The sequence below is a fragment of the Rhizomucor pusillus genome (assembly GCF_041956525.1).
Source record: "Rhizomucor pusillus strain CBS 183.67 unplaced genomic scaffold VTP01scaffold_10, whole genome shotgun sequence".
In the NCBI taxonomy this organism is placed as follows: Eukaryota; Fungi; Mucoromycota; class Mucoromycetes; order Mucorales; family Lichtheimiaceae; genus Rhizomucor; species Rhizomucor pusillus.
In genome coordinates this window covers 308854-326834 of record NW_027192152.1, presented here as the reverse complement: position 1 = coordinate 326834, position 17981 = coordinate 308854, and the positions used below count along the sequence as shown (strand labels likewise).

Genomic DNA, 17981 nt, shown 5'->3' with positions numbered 1-17981 from the left:
TATCAGCCTCGCTCAAACTTTCAACTTGATCTCAGCGAAACTAGACTAAAGATCCCGATTGCTGCCCAAGGGCGGTGCAATAGCATAAATCAAAATTTGAAGTATGTTGTAGTATGTGAAGAACATTTATACTGACAACATTTTCGATCCATGCTGGAAGCCAAACGGTAACACGAAACTGCTGCAGAAACCCGGGCATTCCAACGCGGCAGCACAGTCTTTGGGCTTATTTTTGTACGCATGATCACGCCAATTTCTATTTTTGACATGGCAGATGATCAATCCTAACGCGAAATGTCACTGTTTCCCTCTGCATGGCTCTATTTCGAAAGAACAGTCTTATTTTATCCTTCTCTTGTTTCTTTCGTTCCATCTGTGGTTTTATACGGCCTCTTGGAAATGATTCCAATAGCAAACAGTTTACTTGTGCTATCGGTGATTTGGATATGCCAGATACAATACGTACTCGGGACGTATCCGATGAGCTCAGCCCTTACGCAACAGTTGCCATATCGACTCGGCGCAGCTACTTTTGTGCTCAACAATACACTCTACACGTATGGCGGCGAAGGGCGAGGAATCAATGCAACGAGCAATTTTGTTTCGGTCGCGTTCAGCGCGAACGATGGCAGTATCGTGTATAATCCAGTCCAAGTAGCACAGCAAGGACCTTCAGTCGCCTACAGCCAGGCAGTTCTCCTGCCAGATAACGACACAGTGCTGCTATTCGGCGGAAGCTCTTCGCCACCGGCCACCAATGGATCCGAAATACTATTCTACCAGTTCCGTTTCAGCACGCGTGCTTGGACGCCAGGCCTGATCAACGGTACAGCCGTTCCTCCAAATCGAATGTATTTTACAGCAACGTTGGCTTCGAATGGTCTCGTTTATATTTACGGAGGAGCAGGAGCTGTGCAGACTGCCCTGAACGACTTTTGGTCGTACAATCCAGCCACAGGCGAGTTTGTCAATCTCACTGCACCTGGCCAGCCAGCATTGTATGGATACAATGCAGTTGCGCTTCCGTAAGTATCCGGCTGCTAGTAACATATTACACGTTGTTATTCATATTTGTGATACCCATTAGGAATGAAAAGATCTTGTATCTGTTCGGATCTACAACTATTGATCAGCAAAATGGAATGTTCGTACGCATGGCTTCAAATCAAAGCCTCTTGTACGATACAACCACGAATACCTGGAATATCACCGTTTTGAACGGTGCATATCGAGTATCATCCAGACTTGATGGAAATGCAGTCCTTGGTAACGTATTACCATTGTTGTTTGTTCATGATCACGAGGGACGTATATTCAGTGACACTTTACAGGCCCGGACCAGAAAACCATTTATTTCTTTGCAGGAGACGATGGAGGAGCGCCGTGGAGCCGTCGTTTCCGAAACGGAGTCGATATCCTGGATACCAGTACTTGGCAATGGATCAGGCCCTCTATCCAAGGTTCACCGCCGCGCTTGCGATCTTTTGCAAGTGCTGGCCTCATAAGTAATGACTACATCATTTTTGCGTATGGCACCTAAATGTCTTTCCGATTAGTATATACAAGAGTCCGTAATAATTCTGTATCTGTGTGTTTGAATAGGCGGCGCGGGCAATATGTATTACAACGACATCAATGTCCTTCAAGTACCAGCGTCAAATGACTTACAGACGGTCAATTGGGTTGCAAACGTGACCACAGGTGCGCTTACCAACCAGCCAGAGCAAGTGCCGGCCGAAATCAATCGAGGCGTCATTGCAGCGATCGTCAGTGTCTGTGTAATTGCTGCGAGTTTAATTTTATTCCTCCTGTGGCGGTTTAGACGCAGTGTGCGACGAAAGATTATGCGCGTTCACTACGACTTTTGGAAACCAAGGCAGGTATACTGGAGCAATTGACGTACGTACAACATATTGAAATAACATTGGGCATAGATCCGGTGAACCTTTGTGGGCTGAATCAGCCCGTCTGATATGCAAGCTTTTATTGGCAATCCTCTTTTTCCTCTTCTTTGCATTTGTCGTAATGCAAGTCATCAACAGTCCAAAAGCGACCTATTCCTTCACTGAACCTGCTCCAGGAGGGTTGCTTGCAGTACCAGGTATGTACAAGCACGATAATGCAAACAAGGTGCTTATTGGATTACTTTAGATATACGGTTTTGTTTCAATGGCTACAGTACCACAGAGGACATGCCACCCACCGTCAGCTGCCAAACAGATGCAGGTGTACAGTGCAGTAACTATATTCACCAACTCGATCTATCAACACACACTCCGTACTTTATCGCCAATCTCGGAGAGATCACTTGCTTCTTGTTTATGCCTCATTCCGACTTCCATTTAGCACAGAATACCGATCCTGCAACCAATAATGGAACCAAGATTCAGTTCAACATGTTTGCCAACAATGCACGGGCTGGTCTTGTACACATTGCTGTGTATCCACCCGAAAAGGATCCAAATCGTGTCTACTACTTTAACGCCTCGAATCAATACCTGGATGGTCTACAGATGCAAGATTGGCTTAACAACGATGGCAATGATTTTCAAACGACCAACATATTGGACCTTGAGCCATCCACATTTTCTGTGCTCAATTACCAGCTTCAGTACCACCAATACTTGCAAAATACCGGGTGGAACTATGTCGGGTTTGCACCTTCATTGAATTCGACACCTGAAATTGTTACCACGGCGAGACAACAGGCACCGGGAGGCAGCGTTGATTTGTTGGACAACGTCGTCAACGTCATGTTTCTCAACCCATCTTCGTTCACCATTATCCGCCTTAGAGAGCAAAAGATCTATTCACTCTTAAACGCTGTCGGGTTTGTCGGTGGTCTTTATGGACTTTTCGTTGCCTTCCAAACAATCATGTTTGGCTACCGTCCACGGTCACCCTGGGGTGTTGTACATCGATGGTCTGTGGGCGATATGCGACGTTCTATAACCAAAGGACTTAAATCTCGATTCGATTTACTTCACACACCTGTACCGCTCGTCAACCCTGTCCATCGACGATTCTCACGGCTGAATATCAAGAGCTACGGTATACCCAATGATTACTACGATGATGATACTTCGAGCGACATTGATGAGCCTGAACGAGGACGAGGACTTGGCGATATCGATGAAACACACCGACTTGAGCGTGTGGAGGATCGTATGCAGCTGCTGGAGTTACTTTTCAAGTCATACTACATTGACGATGAAGTGTTTCGGCGTCTTGATCGAGCTCTCAAGAAACCGGAACAATACGAAGAGCAGCAACGCAAGAGGAGGAGCTTGGCTGACATTGTTCGCGGTCATCATCGTCACGAAAAGAATAACAAGACATCCATGTCTGGCAGCTCCGAGACTATACCCAGAGCATGGTCCATGCGACCTTTATTCAAATCGAGCGACTCGGAGGCTACGGAGCGCACGTTACCGCAGTCGCAACAGCTTCACGAAGGAGTTCCTTCTGCTGATCCTCGGGATGGGAAAACCAACAGGCTTCTTGAAGACAACGATGACCTTGTCTAGCCTTTAATATATTTTTCTGTACATTATTTGATTATTGGAAGCTTTCTAATGCCACAATTCTCCATATTCCCCATAATATATCATTTTCAATAAATTGTGAAAAAAAAGCCGCCTCCCTGCTGTTAGATTTTCACTTGTCTCCCCGCAATTGCCCTGTCAAACGCTGGAGTCTATGCGAATCATGTCAAACGCAGCGATCAACTTTACGCTGCATGAGCATTCCAACGCAGCACGACGCGGCTGCCTCAGGTTCCTTCAAAAGAACAAGGCGATTCAGACACCAGCTTGCCTGACCTACACGATTCGAGGATCCGTCCCGCATTTGATTCCTGACAATTTGACAGATCAACCGATCCAAGCGATTCAGGTTTCGTTGGAGCACTTGTAAGTCAACGCTTATACCAGTCGTATGGAGGTCTAATACTCATAGCTCTGTCTTTTTATTATTATTATTATTATTATTATTATTAAAGCGTTGAACAGAAGGAACCTGCTTCCTTCAAATACCCGCACGGATTGCACAAGTACCTGAATTTACCTGATTATTTGCTTTTCTGCGACATTCGTGATCCCTCGAAACTTGCTCCTGTATCCAGCAACACTGAAAAATACGTTGCTGTGGATACTCACGGCGGTGTCCGGCGAGTAACGACCGATGTTTGGAAACAAGCTATGGAGGCATACAAACCAGATTTTTGCGCGTCTATGGCTGATTCCATCAAGGCAGAGGAGGATGTGAAGAACAAGCGAATTAAAAAGTCAGTAGATCGGACACTCAGATGGCTCGATGAATGCCTTGCAAAGGCCAAAGTAAGATTCAGAGCGAGGACGTGCGCAAAAAGAACAACTCTGTTAACTTGTATCCGTCTCTTTTTATCAATTAGGAACTTAACATTCCTTTGTTTGCACCCGTTGTTGGATTTCACAACAAAGAGGAACGGATACGTTCAGCATCCCAAGCTGCAGAGCGTGATGTTGATGGTACGGTGCTAAAGTATAGTTGCTATCTTTATATGCCTGACGCATTAATCTGCTTGATAGGGTTTATATTGAATGCTTTTGAATTATCAAAGAACGATGCTACTGAACATATCAAAACATCATTGGAACACTTACCAAAGAATAAACCAATAGTTGCATATGGATTTTCATCTCCAGGTAAATTACGTGGAAGTGCCTCACTCTTCATTCTGCCGTCTTCTTAACCTACTCTTGTAATAGAACGGATACTAGAAGGGATTGCATTGGGTATCGACCTTTTTGATGGAAGCTACGCATACAAGACGACCGAGTTAGGCCGCGCGATAATCATGAAATTTGGAAATGATGTTAACATGAAGTCCCACGAGAAAGCAGACAAGACGATTAATTTGTGGGATCCAAAGATGGCTCACAGTTTTGAACCTATCGATCCCAACTGTGGGTGCTATACCTGCTCTACGCCGCACAGCAAAGCGTACATTCACCATTTACTCAATGCACATGAGATGCTGGGTCCATTGCTGTTGATGAGGTTTGTTCAAGTTAAATTGCAGTTTCCGCGTGGCACTAACCCGTGTTACCTTTATAGTCACAATAACTACCAGCTGGAAAAATTCATGGAATCAGCCCGGAAAAGTATAGAATCGAATAACTTCCAGCAGGACAGGGACGCATTTATGGAGCGCTACAAGCATGAAAGAGAAGTCAACGGTAGTGTTGGACACGAAGACGAAATAGACTTTGAGTCTTTAGGAACTCCTGTCAAGAAGAAACGGACGATTGTACTCTAAATCTATTGTATTATTATGTTTTGTTCTTTTAATAAAAGTTGGAAGCAATCTTCCAACCCAAGTCTTTGCCAGTCAGGAATGGTACAACCACGCCAGCTTCGGCGTTCGTGGCTGAAACGGGGTATTGTTCGGGCACGACGACGTTCTGCTCCTTGACAAGAGTGACTTTACGGTCCTCAAATCCTTCCTTTTGCGAAAGTCCATAGAACTGGCGTCCATAGTGGCATGCAAAGTTTTCCAACTTGTCGAGACATCCCATCTCCTCAAAGATCTTTGCAAGATATGGCAATACGAGAGGTGTGGTGAATACGCCGGCGTTGCCCTTTGCGGTTTCCTTGGTGTGACGCGGGTGAGGTGCGGAATCGGTGCCCAGGAAGAAACGAGGATGGCCTGTTGATTAGCTGTTAAATTTCTATGATTTTATCTCTGGCATTGGCCACAAACAACTGACCGGATGAAACGACTTCTCGCAAAGCTTCTCGATCGTGAGGATACTTTGCAACGGGTTTGCAGAAATGATGAGGTTGACCAGCCCAGTCATCAACAATGAGTTGGAGGTGATGAACAGTGATACTGCAAGCAACAGTGTCGCCCAGTCTCTTGACTGTATCGACTGCAGCCTTGGTGGTGGCATGTTCAAGGACGATCTTTAGCTTGGGGAATGCTTTGTGGATTTTCTCCAGCTGTGGCAAGAAACGTTCTTCAGCGTTCATGACACAAATATCTTTGGTGCTGTCGCTGGGAATTTCGCCGTGAAGGTTCAACACCATGCCTTCTTCCTCCATGGCCTGGAAAATGGGGTAATAGATCTCGTAGGATTCGATGCCGGATTCGCTGTTAGTAGTGACGCCGCGAGGATACGACTTTACACCTGCAAATCACGTCAGTCGACGAGGAGGGGGAGGAAGAGCTTGAGTTTCAAAGAAATAATCACCTGCGATGCCAGCCTTGCTAGCCTTGCGGATTTCTTCCACAGTCAACTCTGGAGACAGATAAAGAGTCATGTAAAATGTCACTTGAGGAGCCAATGCTTCCAATTCTTTCTTGTATGAAAGTGCTTGCTCGGTTGTCTTGATCGGTGGCACAGTGTTGGGCTGCAAAAAGGAATATATCGTCGGCAAAGGATATTCAAGTTTACCGCTATGCACAGAGAATTTACCATGATATACGCAAGTGAGACGCCGCCTTCTACTACTTTGGGAGTCACCATTTGCATCATTTCACCTTGGCGAAGATGCAGGTGGAAATCGCAGGCAGAAGGTATCGTAATGGAGGTAGTCATGGCGAGCAAAAACAAGAAACAAGAAGATTCAAGTTTGACAGATGCTTCCCCGCAATAAAAAAAATCTTTCGGCGCTTCATGGGTTGATCTGCGCCTTAAAAAACCACAAATCGGCATCTATCGAAGGTCAACGTCTAGAGCGAGGCATATTAACTACCCGCTAACCGTAATAGAACAATACAGGCGCATATTTGGATGTCCTCTGGAAGGAGGCCGTAACAGGAAAAAATGTCTCCTCAAGCATATATGTGGATGCAGAATGCTCCGTTTTATTGATTTACGTTTTTGGTTTACTTATTCCACATAAATAAACGTCGATCCGAGACGGCGTATAATAGTGATAAGTGCAGCAGATACTGCTGTTTAATCGTGTACACTGTCGGGTTTATGCAGCCATCCTGTACTTGAGTATGGAGCCAGAAACACCATTCGAAAACAGACTTTGTAGCTGGTCAATTGCATGTTCACTAGTTACTCGAGCACATGCAATCAAGTAGATGTTGACAAGGTGTAATACAGCCTTGCGAGCATCATCGTCGTTGATGTACTCGAGTACTATTGCTGGCACCAGATATTGCATAAAATGTAACCAGCCTACTGCTCGATAAAATCCGCTTTTTGTATAGATATCCCCGCAATGGCCTGCGAACTCTGATGGCGTGTGCGACCGAGAAATTGCGACGTATCTACCAATTTCTTTCAAAGATGATGTAGATAGTCGCAATGGATTGTGTTCTGCATTTGCGCTAACATAATCGCCGGAAAGCAAGTTCCAAAACTGTCGACTGATGCCGAGACCAAGCATATGCATGATATCAATGGGAAAGAAAGAGGCCCCATGGAAACTTGGAAGCTTGCAGAACGGCGATGGTCCGTTTTGGCCTTCCTCGGGAGCAACAATGCTGTAACTGTTAGGACGTCGGTAGTCGTAGGAGGAGGAAGAAGACGGTGGGAAGGTGGTGACACGACCATGTCGAACTCCAAGTATTGTGCAGAATCGGCAGCCTTTCACAGTATGGCCTACTACGCCTGCCGGCTTCACCACTGCCGGTATGTCACCACCACAAAAGCATTAATGGGCTTTTACCCAGACGGTCCTGTCGGTATCCAGCTTTACTGTGATGCCACGCGATGCAAGCTCTTCAAGGTCGTCGCAGAGTGGTCTCAAAAAACTGTCGATGTCTTTTTTCGGCTTCGTCAGTGCAGGGAGGGACAATGCAAACTTGCAGCATATTTTCAAAATGACAACATGGATGATCGCCATAGAGCCGTATTTGCTGCGCCTATACACTGTGGAGTCATCGCTGAAGAGACCAATCGAGATGTACATGTCGGGACCTTGAAAGAGCTTTTCCCGCAACATGGTATGGAACTCGGCATCGTAATAATCGTTGAGGATCCCCGAGGAAGGCGCTTCGCGTGTCTGCGGGTATCGCAAAAGGTCGCGGGTATCCTTTTTGGTGACCAATAATGATTCAATTTGATCTTTCAAAGACAACTGCTCCATAGTCCTTGAAGCTTCTCCAGGTGCTATGAACCGTGGAGACTTGCAAACTTGGCACACCGGGTACTCGTCATCGTTGTCTGCTACAAAAGGGCAGTGTCCCTTAGGACATATATCATACTCGCGAGGTGGTATCGGGTAGATACGGTGCAGAGTTTTCTTTACAGAGTAATGATGCCGCAAACGAGGTGTACGTCCCGTCAAATACTTGTTGACCCGCTTGATGATAGCTTCATACAGATCTCTTGACGCACCGTGCTCGATGAAATACGACAGTAGGTCAATGCTTGTTTGCATAGCGTCGTCAACGTCGTTAACAGAGTTCGTGAAGTCATAATCGATATTCGTATGCGAAAATGGAGCTGATGCATTTTGCATAAATGCTGCAGTATCAGGTTCAACATTTTCATGTGAATCAAGGATGTTCACTTGAAGTCCTCAGCCTCAAGAATAGCGTCTTCCTCCTCGTCATCATCTTGCGTGTCGATTGCTGCATACAACGCGTGCTGAATCGCCAAGGTCTATCTCATACGCGTATCCTCACTTTCGAATATTTCTTTCATGCTCTGATCATCTTACATCAACTACTTACAAAGTCACCGTTCTCTACAAGCTTACGCGAGGTGGAGTTGGCTCGAACGGAAATTTACGCTCTCTGGACTCGTTGAGAATGTAGAATGTGCCGATATTGAAGTCGGTTGACAAGACTACTGCTGTTGATCACTATTTCCTTTTCAGAGGCTAAGGGATGCTGTGGCTATAGTTGCTGCAAGAAGTTTAACTGACGTGAATCCTTCCTTGAAATTCAAGAGTCGTACATATCGTAACGATATCTCTTCAGAAAGCGATAACAGTATTTTGGCTTAATTTGCCATTTAGGATCTACAACTTTCAAATTATATGATATGAGTATTACTCTACGGATATTACAACTGTATTTAATTTTAGCTATTGCGGCCAGCGAAGTGTGTTTGCGATCGTGCGTTTGTAACACAGTGACTACCAGGCGCGTTTTTTTCTTCCAATAGGCCCATGTATATATTGCTATATTCCTCGTTGACACGGTGTAAATTTCTCCAAGTTACTCCTGATTGCCGTTAAAAAACAACAAAGCAGCTGCGTCAGGAATCTGCAAAAATGCGACATAGCCGACCATCCTCGGTTCAAAGAGAGAGCTACCGAAATGTTCGCAAGTTAGAAATGTATCAATTATCTGGCTCGATATACAGTAGTCTGGCACACTTTAGTTGGTAGCGATTAAAGGCAGAAAGAGCATGCTGCGTTAAACGGCCATAGATTGAGGATATAAAGAGCTAAGTGTGCAGAAGGCAAAATTTACTAGTTACAAAAATGTACAATATGTAAGATAAATGCTAAACACCAAGACTGTGTAAGACTATGTAAGACTTTCTACAACTAAACCTAAGAAAAGATGTTAGTGCGAAACGAGGAAGCCAACTCGGAACATGGAACCAAAAGAGCTGGGTGGAGATTGACTGAGAACCTCAGGGCGACCGGAATCTTGCTTGGGACATGGAGACTAGAATCGGAACCTACAGATCGAATGTTACCTTGTTATACGGAGAACCTGGTGCTTACCTTGGAAGGTGAAAGTTGGAAAGAGATTGGACTTTTTTGAGAAGCGCGGACCGTCACCCAGCCTGTTACCAAAAAAGGCAATGAGGCCTGGGGAAACTTGGGTCGCCCGCTTGCATTTTTTGGCCAAACTTGGCGTATACTCATTGATGCGAAATAGTGCGAGTTTCTACGGAGAGCTTGCAATGTTACCAGTTTGGATATTGTATATAGGCATGTATTCCTTTGGGTGAAGGAACCGTTATACCAGATGTCAGGACGGTGTTTAAATGATCCGTTCTTTTTTATGCAACAACTCAACACATAATCGTCGTACAGAGATGTGGCGAGTACGTACCGAAAAAGTGAAATGCGTAGTCAAAAATATATACTTGGTTGTAGTGTGAAGGTAAAATCAACAAATGTAGAGTGGGGGAGCTAAAGAAAAAAAATCTTGCCTTCATCTGACAGACTCATTGCCTACTTGCTGAACGTAAGAATCAAGGCTATTGGCAGCAGTGTATAACCTCTTGAACAAGGAAATCAACTCAGCAGCGCGTGGACACAAGCGTACATGTGCTTCCCGCTGCGAACTATCTCGATGGTCTCTCACGTCAATCCTGACGTCTGGAATCTTTATGGTAGCGTGAAAGCCTCTACATCGCGTACGATACGGTCCTGAACTCTTCATCGTAAAAGCTCCTGTCGAGAAGTCCTGCATCGAATATTACCAAGTGCTTTTTCTTATTCGCAATGTCCCTGTGTCAAGCAGCATCGATGGATGATGAAGTTCGCTTCACAGTTGTTTTTGATCAGAATTTGCTAAACGTGCGAAACGTATAGTGATTGCACACATCCAATCAACAGTGTGAACATCGACGCACTCGGAAAATTGAGCCTTCTTATTTGTATTGCTTTTGATCTTATTGGCGCCACCGTCAGTATTTGACAATCCTACTGGCGATTCATGTCTTTCTCTTCATTTCTCCTTCACCCTCTGTTTTTCCTTATATTCCGTAGCTGGATGATCCTCCGTAACGTCACAATATTTGCTTTGTATTACAAAGAAAAAGCGCAGATTTGAAGCAGCCATAGATTTCCATACCAAGCGCACTCAGCGAGGCGAGCACGAAAGAAGACTTGGTATTTTCGTGCGCGCAATGCAACTCTGCAGGTCGCCACCCACGCGTATGCAACGCGTTATCTTCAGGAGTGCTACGTGTGCTGCTATTGCCTTTTACAGCTATCCCTGGACTGGTCAAATCGGTGTCATAAATCGGTGTAGTGTGCGAAGAACAACATGGCTTAATTCCTTTTTAAAAATGGGAATTTTACGGAGGTCATTTCTAAAATATATACTGTGTTTCCACAATTTGATTTCTTAGAGAATGATCAGGTACATATATTGGGTATTACATCAGTGATTAGCAACTGCAGGATTCATATAGACTTGCTCCTCCTTCTTGCTGCGATGGAGTAACCCGCACAGTAGATGCTGGGGCCTGCTTCTTCTGCCATAAACTCGGCATTTCTATGATCTTTGGTCAAGTAATATTCGTATCGAACGTTCTACGTGACATATATCCTCGCACGGTAATAATTCCTACCTTTCTGACCAATTCTTCGAATACATCCTTGACACCAGTGTTGGTCTTTGCGCTGCATTCTATGAATAACGTCTGCAATTTACGAGCTAGGTCTGCTCCTTCTTTGTATGTGACAGCCCGCGATGACTCCTAGTTACGTATCATGGATTGTGAGCGATGGTGTCCCAATGGAAAGATTCTATACTTGCGCTTATCTACCTTATCGACTTTGTTTCCTACAATCATTTTTACTACATCCGGGCTCGAACAATATGTATTGACTTCATTCCACCATGTGTTGAGTGCTTCGAACGATTCCCGGTTGCTTACGTCGTATACTAACCAATGCAGTTAGATTTTCGCCATCGAACAATCCATAACCTGCAACAACGACTTACCTAGAATGACTCCCTGTGCTCCACGGTAATATGACGATGTAAGTGTTCGGAATCGTTCTTGCCCCGCTGTATCCTATATTTTCACGAGGTTATTGCATTATGCTTTGGTTTCAAGAATATCGGTTTGACTTGCCCAGATCGTCAACTTGTACGTTGCCCCGTCGAGATTCATCATGCTTACTTTAAAGTCGACACCTAAAGAGGATCTCGTTCGTTCAGAATTATTTCGTCCCTTTCTCACAGAAACAGTGACAAAATCCTACCAATCGTGGCCGATACTTCTTCTTGTGGCAAGAAGGTATCGTCAGTGAATCGCAGAAGCAATGAGCTTTTGCCAACATTAGAATTGCCAATCAACAAAAGTTTAAGGGTAGGAATCTCTTGTGTCATGCTGCTCAAAAAGAGCTGCAGAGAAAGCTCTTCTGCCCCAATGCCAAATGCGCGTGACGCATCTGAATCCGTGACACACACAGGAGCTGTTGTTGATTCATATATTACAATGATAGAGTAGTATAAAAGAAGATGCAAAACTATCTACGTTGCTTTCTTGTTATGATTTACATAACCGATGCCAAGGCAGGTCATTAGAGTGGTATTTCCATCAGGCTTGATCTTGTATGAAACCCCAAAGAATGACTTGAGATCACGGAGATACTGGATGCTGTGCAACAATGAGCAACGTAATCGAAGACCCAAGAAACACATGTCCTTACGTGAATGGCGATAGCTGCCCCAGCCGTATCTTGCTCACATCTTCGGGGCTGAGCACCATGAGCAACAAATTTAACCACTGGCTCGAGGTATCTACGCATCCTCCTTTGCTAATTTCTCGAAGTAGCATCTTCGCTGCCGCCAGACCAACATCTTCAGCTGCATCTCCTGGCTGCGCTGCTTTTTCAGCTGACAGTAACGCTCCTGTCGTGGATTCTGCTACGAGTGATAGAGCAAAACCGGGCGACCTGCATGAGATATCAGTATTTCTGTTGCGTCTTTGACGTGCCCGAAAAGAAAAGGACTCACTTTCCGCTTTCAGCTCCTTTGTAAACGTCTGTGTATACATAAACATCCGGAATATATCGATTCAGCACGGAGCGTGCTGACTCTGCTAATCTGTTTGCCGTCTGTGGTGATACTCGTGTACAGTAGGCAATGCCTCGAATACGTTTGATTCGTCCTTCATCTGTAAACTGGACCGGCTTTAACTGTCGCACACTGCAGCAATTGAATATAACTTCGCCGCCGCCTAACGGTGGAGCTCCACGCTTTGTAATTTTGAGTTCTACGTTTTCTTCAATGCCGAACTTTTCCAACTGAGGTAGCAGTACTGTGCGAATGATATCCACCTAACAATACATAATTACTGCGTCAACCGACTGATACCATTCGACACGAGTGGTCTTGCTACACTACCGAGTTGTCAATGTGATCTGTTGTTATGCCTTTCAAGTTGAGAACAAACGGTTTCTTTGAAAACGGTGCAAGTGCGATCATGGGTTCTAGGTAATAGGCGATACTACGTTCGGTGCCGCAATCGTGTTCGACTCGACCTCCTTCGATAGATCCAGGTTTGTATAATATAGAAGTACCGGTGTAGCTGATCTCAATCGTCGATCCGTTTGTTACTCGTTCCAGCAAGCGCAAAAAGTTGGCCTCATATTCTATTGCAACCGTTAAAAGGTTGTGCCTGAAATGAAGAATGATCTGTTTGAATGCAACCCACCTCGGATACCCGGATTCTCGTCGTCTGAACGGATCTTGTCGATGCGTACATATTTACCACTGAGGGTTGCCAGTACAAGCCGTTGCCTCAGATAGTTGTGCCCTTCGAAAGTTAGTAATTTGCTCATAAACGAACTGGTGTCGAAAAAGAAATGTCAAAGCTCGGGTAGCAGCGAAGCTGACCATTTTTCAGCCACCATGCGAGGGCACTGTCCACTTGACACGCCGCACCCAGCTTAGCACCAAATCCCTCATTTCTCACCGCAAATGTCGACGATTGGCGTGCCGATTAAACTGCTCCACGAAGCGCAAGGTCACATCATCACGTTAGAACTCAAGACCGGTCAATTGTACCGTGGCAAGCTGCTAGCTGGTAAGACATAGGCTTCAGATGCAAAGGATCGTTAACTTAGGTATCGTAGCCGAGGACAATATGAACGTACAGCTGCAAGAAATCACAGTGACCGCACGCGACGGACGTGTGTCTCAACTCGATCAAGTGTACATTCGTGGATCCAGCGTACGATTTTTCATTGTTCCAGACATGCTGAAGAATGCGCCAATGTTCAAGCAAGTCGGCCCCGGTGCGCTCAAGGGCAGAGGTATTGGTTTGGGTCGAGGACGAGCGACTGTCGCAAGAGCACAAGGTAACATCAAACACTGGTTGCTACATGCAGGTTTGCCAAACTCTCTTTTATTAACGCATGTTTCTATATAGCACGAGGAAGAGGCCGTGGATTCCGTGGAAGGGGACCTCCCATCCGCCGTTAATAAATAAGACAAAGCAGTATCAGAGATATCGTTTTCGTTCGGTTTTTTTACATACATTGTTTTAGCAACTCTACGTAACAACCATGTGTCTCAATATCGCGGAAAGGAATGTTGCAATTTTGTATGAAACCAGAGTTTGTGCGAAGGATCCTTTAGAACATGAGACGATGATTGGATGTTGAATACCACCAACGTCGAGCGGTAGTCCAAAGATACCAAATTGCAGCAGCTGAGGTGCATTTTATGGAGCGAAACAATGGGACGTGTTTACGTTTTACCTTTACTGAGACGTCAGCAAGAGCACAGATGAGATCGTTGCAAATAGAATAGAAAAGAGAATATATAACTTCCATCCATTTAGTCAATATATGTACACAAGTACTCTAGCTATAGAAAAGAAGGAAGCGAAACGGAGACGAAACAGGTCTCCGTTTTCTAAGACTGGCTAGGAGCGTTACCGCTGAGGACCTGAGAAGCATGATTTGTCTGTAATGAAAGCCAAAAATGTTAGTTCCCTGCTGGAAATATAATACAATCTTCCTCTTTCAATATATCATTACCTGAACAGAAGAGAATCGGCGCATTTCGTGAGGATCCATGGATAACTTCTTGTTGAGACCGAGCAAGCGACGACCAAAGTTTCTAGGGCGCTCCAGAGCACGCAAAGAGCGGGTGCGGTTGGCATAGTAACGGGCAGACGCAGATCCAGAAACGACGGAAGATCGGCGTGAGCGAGGAGCGCCACCGCCTGGATGCAAGGGAGCAGTGACCTTTGGACGGAAGAGGCGTTGCATACCAAACTTGATAAAGTCTAGAGGAGGGAACCAGACAAAGTTCCAGACCCAGACAATACCAGCCCAGTCCCAACCACAGCCTTGAATGTTGGTGAAACCCCAGTTGGCATAGACAGCAATGCAGGTAGCGACGATTTGAGCGACCACAAAGGCACACATCAAAAGGATGGACGGGCGCTCCATAAAGAAGAAGCCATGCGAACGAGTCACAAAGATGAGACCTTGAGAAATCGATGCAACTTGCAGGTAAATAATAGAGTGCAGTACAGGATCGTTCACGTCGGTGAACTCGCTTACGCCAAAGCGACTCTGGAAGAAGTTAGTCTTGTAGGCAACGGCGAGGAAGGCAATGGTGGAAGCAGCGAGGTAGAGGCCATAGACGATAGCGTACAAGAAGATTTCAAACAGATTCCAGCTGTCTGGGAATGGCGATGGTCGCACACGATCCTTGGAGATGGTCATGATGGTGCCGTCGTTAATAACAGCGATGATCAGAACCAGGAATGGCGGGAAGTCAAACTGGAACGCAAAGCACATGATAGAAAAGCCAACGACGATACGGATCGTCACAGAGCAAGTGTAAATCGAATAGTTGCGCATACGTTGGAAAATACGGCGCGAATGGATCAAAGCCTCGATAATGACGGACAGACCAGGTTCTGTCAGGACAATGTCTGCGGCAGATCGAGCAGCGTCGGAAGCATCCGCCACGGCAACACCGACGTTGGACTTGGAGAGGGCAGGAGCATCGTTGACACCATCACCAGTCATTGCAGTCATGTGGCCCATAGCCTGCAAACGTTCTACGATTTCGTACTTGTGTTCAGGGTACACACCAGCAAAACCATCGGCTTGCAGAACCATTTCATCGATGTTAGAGTAGCCAGAACCAGGTGGAGGGCCTTCTTTGAGCGTCTTTGAGAGGAACATGTTGTCGCCCATACCAAGACGACGACCAGTTTCCTTGGCAATGGCAAGCTGGTCACCGGTAATCATCTTGACTTGGACACCCAAGGCAATCGCACGATCAATGGTTTCCTTGGTGTCAGAGCGAGGTGGATCGTAGATAGGCAAGAGACCAATGAGGCGGAAACCAAGACCTTCGCCTTCAGGGTCGCCGCTGGGAACCTCGTCGACCGCAACAGCCAAAGAACGCAGACCACGGCGAGCAAACTCGTCAACATCGTCTTCAAGCTGCTTGATCTGCTCCTCTGTCTTGTCACGAGTGCAAAGATCAAGGATGAAGGCAGACATCCCCTTGGTAGCACGCAGCACCTTGCCATCAGATGTGCGCCTGTAAGTGATTTCAGTACGCTTGACGGTAGGATTGAAGGGTTTAAAGTCGAGTTCTTCGATGCCTTCACGCGCAAGTTTGGGTTCGGGCAAGGAGTTGACAATGCAAAAGTCGATAGCATCTTGATTCTCCGTACGAGAAGCATACGCGGAAATCAAAAGGATGTCATCGACGCTATATTCGGCATAGGTCTTGACGGTAGGTTTGTCAACAATAAGCTTATTTAGCGTGAGGGTACCGGTCTTGTCAGAGCAAAGAATGGTCACAGCAGCCATTTCTTCAATGGCCGTAATTCTCGTGACAATGGCTTTGTGCTCAGCGAGCTGCTTAGCGCCAATGGCCAGTGTTACCGACAGGACCGTGGGCATGGCAATAGGGATACCACCAATGAGCAAGACCAAAAGGTTATCGATACCACGACGGTAGTTGTATCGGAAGGCAGCGTACATGACGAGAATCTCGACCACCAAAAAGATGCCGATACTGCAGAGACAAAAGTTACCGATCTTGGCGAGAATGGATTGCAAGTGTCCCATGTCGTCGCCGGCCTCGCCCACAAGCTTAGCGGCACGGCCAAAGAAGGTATTGAGACCGGTGCCTATGACGACAGCTTCAGCCTCACCCTGCTTGACGGTGGAACCAGAGAAAACTTCGTCGCCGGCGTCCTTGCCAACCGGCAGCGATTCACCAGTGAGAGCGGCTTGGTCGATGGATACAGCGCCGTGGGCAGTAATGAGACGACCGTCTGCAGGAACAACGTCGCCGAGTTTGATGCTAATCACATCGCCAGGAACAAGATTTGCGGCTTCCATGGTTTTCCATTCACCGTTACGCTTGACCTTGCACTCTGGCGCGAGAGCATCCATCAGAGCCTTGACAGCGTTGCCAGCTTGACGTTCTTCGAGGAAGCCAATGACAGAGTTTGCAAGAAGAAGCAAGACGATACCAACAAAGTCAGGCCAATCTGGAGGGTGGCCCTCGCCGTTCGAAAGAGCGATGGCAACGATAGCAGCAGCCTCCATGACCCAGGAAAGAGGGTTCCACATAAAACCAAGGAACTGGAGGATGGGATTGATTTCCTTTTGCTCGATCTTGTTGTAGCCAAACTTCTCGATACGAGCGGCAGCCTCCTCCTCTGTGAGACCATCAGTGCTTGTCCTGAAAAGAACACGTTGGTTAGAATGAAATGGGATTTGCCACAAGATGTAAATAAACAAAATAAACAAATCATGACTTACTGAAGGAGAGTAAAGACATCACCAGGCTCCATGGTAGACATGTCGTACTTTTCTTTGTCGTAAAGCTCCTCGACAGTCAAGTTCTTCATATCAGGAAGGCTGTTGCTTTTGGTGGTTTGAGTTGAGGTCTTTTCGTCCACCACTTCCTTGACCTGAACAGGCTTTTCCTCAGTAACAACCTCCACTGACTCTGCAGCTGGAGGTTGCTGCTGCTTTTTCTCCGCATTCGGATCGTCTGATGCCATTATGCGCTCAAGTCTAGAATTACACAGTAAAGGCGGGGTTCACGCTGGAGATCACCGCTGTTAAGAACTTTATATGTTGGTGATGGAAGATTTAAGTAGAAGAAGGACAAAAGGGGACGAGAAGGACAACAAGAAAGAAAAAGAAAAAGAGAATAGGTTGATTGTTCCCTAAGCATGTTCTTAAATACAATCGTGTATGGGAAAAAAATTCGCGCTCTTGACGAAAAACTTTTCCCGGAAGGGTAGCCCTCGTTTCAGACCGCAAACAACAGTACA

General features: G+C 45.9%; 9 protein-coding genes across 9 annotated transcripts; 4 read left to right on the top strand and 5 right to left on the bottom strand.

Moving 5' to 3' along the window:
• Window positions 1-480: 480 nt before the first annotated feature.
• Window positions 481-1943, top strand: VTP01DRAFT_1109 (uncharacterized protein; the record flags this gene model as incomplete). The annotated part of the gene is made up of 5 exons (XM_069379423.1): window positions 481-1025; window positions 1088-1266; window positions 1332-1505; window positions 1603-1880; window positions 1935-1943. The coding sequence occupies 5 exons, from the start codon at window positions 481-483 to the stop codon at window positions 1941-1943; spliced, it is 1185 nt and encodes a 394-aa protein (XP_069238517.1).
• Window positions 1944-2025: 82 nt separating this feature from the next.
• Window positions 2026-3527, top strand: VTP01DRAFT_1108 (uncharacterized protein; the record flags this gene model as incomplete). The annotated part of the gene is made up of 2 exons (XM_069379422.1): window positions 2026-2101; window positions 2152-3527. 2 exons carry the CDS (start codon window positions 2026-2028, stop codon window positions 3525-3527), a joined length of 1452 nt encoding a protein of 483 aa, XP_069238516.1.
• Window positions 3528-3708: 181 nt separating this feature from the next.
• Window positions 3709-5299, top strand: VTP01DRAFT_1107 (uncharacterized protein; the record flags this gene model as incomplete). The annotated part of the gene is made up of 6 exons (XM_069379421.1): window positions 3709-3911; window positions 4001-4337; window positions 4412-4508; window positions 4569-4685; window positions 4749-5040; window positions 5098-5299. The coding sequence occupies 6 exons, from the start codon at window positions 3709-3711 to the stop codon at window positions 5297-5299; spliced, it is 1248 nt and encodes a 415-aa protein (XP_069238515.1).
• A 28-nt stretch (window positions 5300-5327) lies between these two features.
• Window positions 5328-6581, bottom strand: VTP01DRAFT_1106 (uncharacterized protein; the record flags this gene model as incomplete). The annotated part of the gene is made up of 4 exons (XM_069379420.1): window positions 5328-5689; window positions 5751-6170; window positions 6234-6393; window positions 6459-6581. 4 exons carry the CDS (start codon window positions 6579-6581, stop codon window positions 5328-5330), a joined length of 1065 nt encoding a protein of 354 aa, XP_069238514.1.
• A 1072-nt stretch (window positions 6582-7653) lies between these two features.
• On the bottom strand, window positions 7654-8382 carry VTP01DRAFT_1105 (uncharacterized protein; the record flags this gene model as incomplete). Its single annotated transcript, XM_069379419.1, has 1 exon — window positions 7654-8382. One exon carries the CDS (start codon window positions 8380-8382, stop codon window positions 7654-7656), a length of 729 nt encoding a protein of 242 aa, XP_069238513.1.
• A 2702-nt stretch (window positions 8383-11084) lies between these two features.
• VTP01DRAFT_1104 (uncharacterized protein) lies at window positions 11085-12034 on the bottom strand (the record flags this gene model as incomplete). The annotated part of the gene is made up of 6 exons (XM_069379418.1): window positions 11085-11198; window positions 11268-11396; window positions 11466-11584; window positions 11645-11717; window positions 11778-11839; window positions 11908-12034. The coding sequence occupies 6 exons, from the start codon at window positions 12032-12034 to the stop codon at window positions 11085-11087; spliced, it is 624 nt and encodes a 207-aa protein (XP_069238512.1).
• A 144-nt stretch (window positions 12035-12178) lies between these two features.
• VTP01DRAFT_1103 (uncharacterized protein) lies at window positions 12179-13491 on the bottom strand (the record flags this gene model as incomplete). The annotated part of the gene is made up of 5 exons (XM_069379417.1): window positions 12179-12305; window positions 12358-12603; window positions 12665-12987; window positions 13055-13302; window positions 13365-13491. 5 exons carry the CDS (start codon window positions 13489-13491, stop codon window positions 12179-12181), a joined length of 1071 nt encoding a protein of 356 aa, XP_069238511.1.
• A 139-nt stretch (window positions 13492-13630) lies between these two features.
• On the top strand, window positions 13631-14134 carry VTP01DRAFT_1102 (uncharacterized protein; the record flags this gene model as incomplete). Its single annotated transcript, XM_069379416.1, has 3 exons — window positions 13631-13736; window positions 13786-14010; window positions 14082-14134. The coding sequence occupies 3 exons, from the start codon at window positions 13631-13633 to the stop codon at window positions 14132-14134; spliced, it is 384 nt and encodes a 127-aa protein (XP_069238510.1).
• A 435-nt stretch (window positions 14135-14569) lies between these two features.
• Window positions 14570-17705, bottom strand: VTP01DRAFT_1101 (uncharacterized protein; the record flags this gene model as incomplete). Its single annotated transcript, XM_069379415.1, has 3 exons — window positions 14570-14620; window positions 14695-17380; window positions 17461-17705. The coding sequence occupies 3 exons, from the start codon at window positions 17703-17705 to the stop codon at window positions 14570-14572; spliced, it is 2982 nt and encodes a 993-aa protein (XP_069238509.1).
• Window positions 17706-17981: the final 276 nt, after the last annotated feature.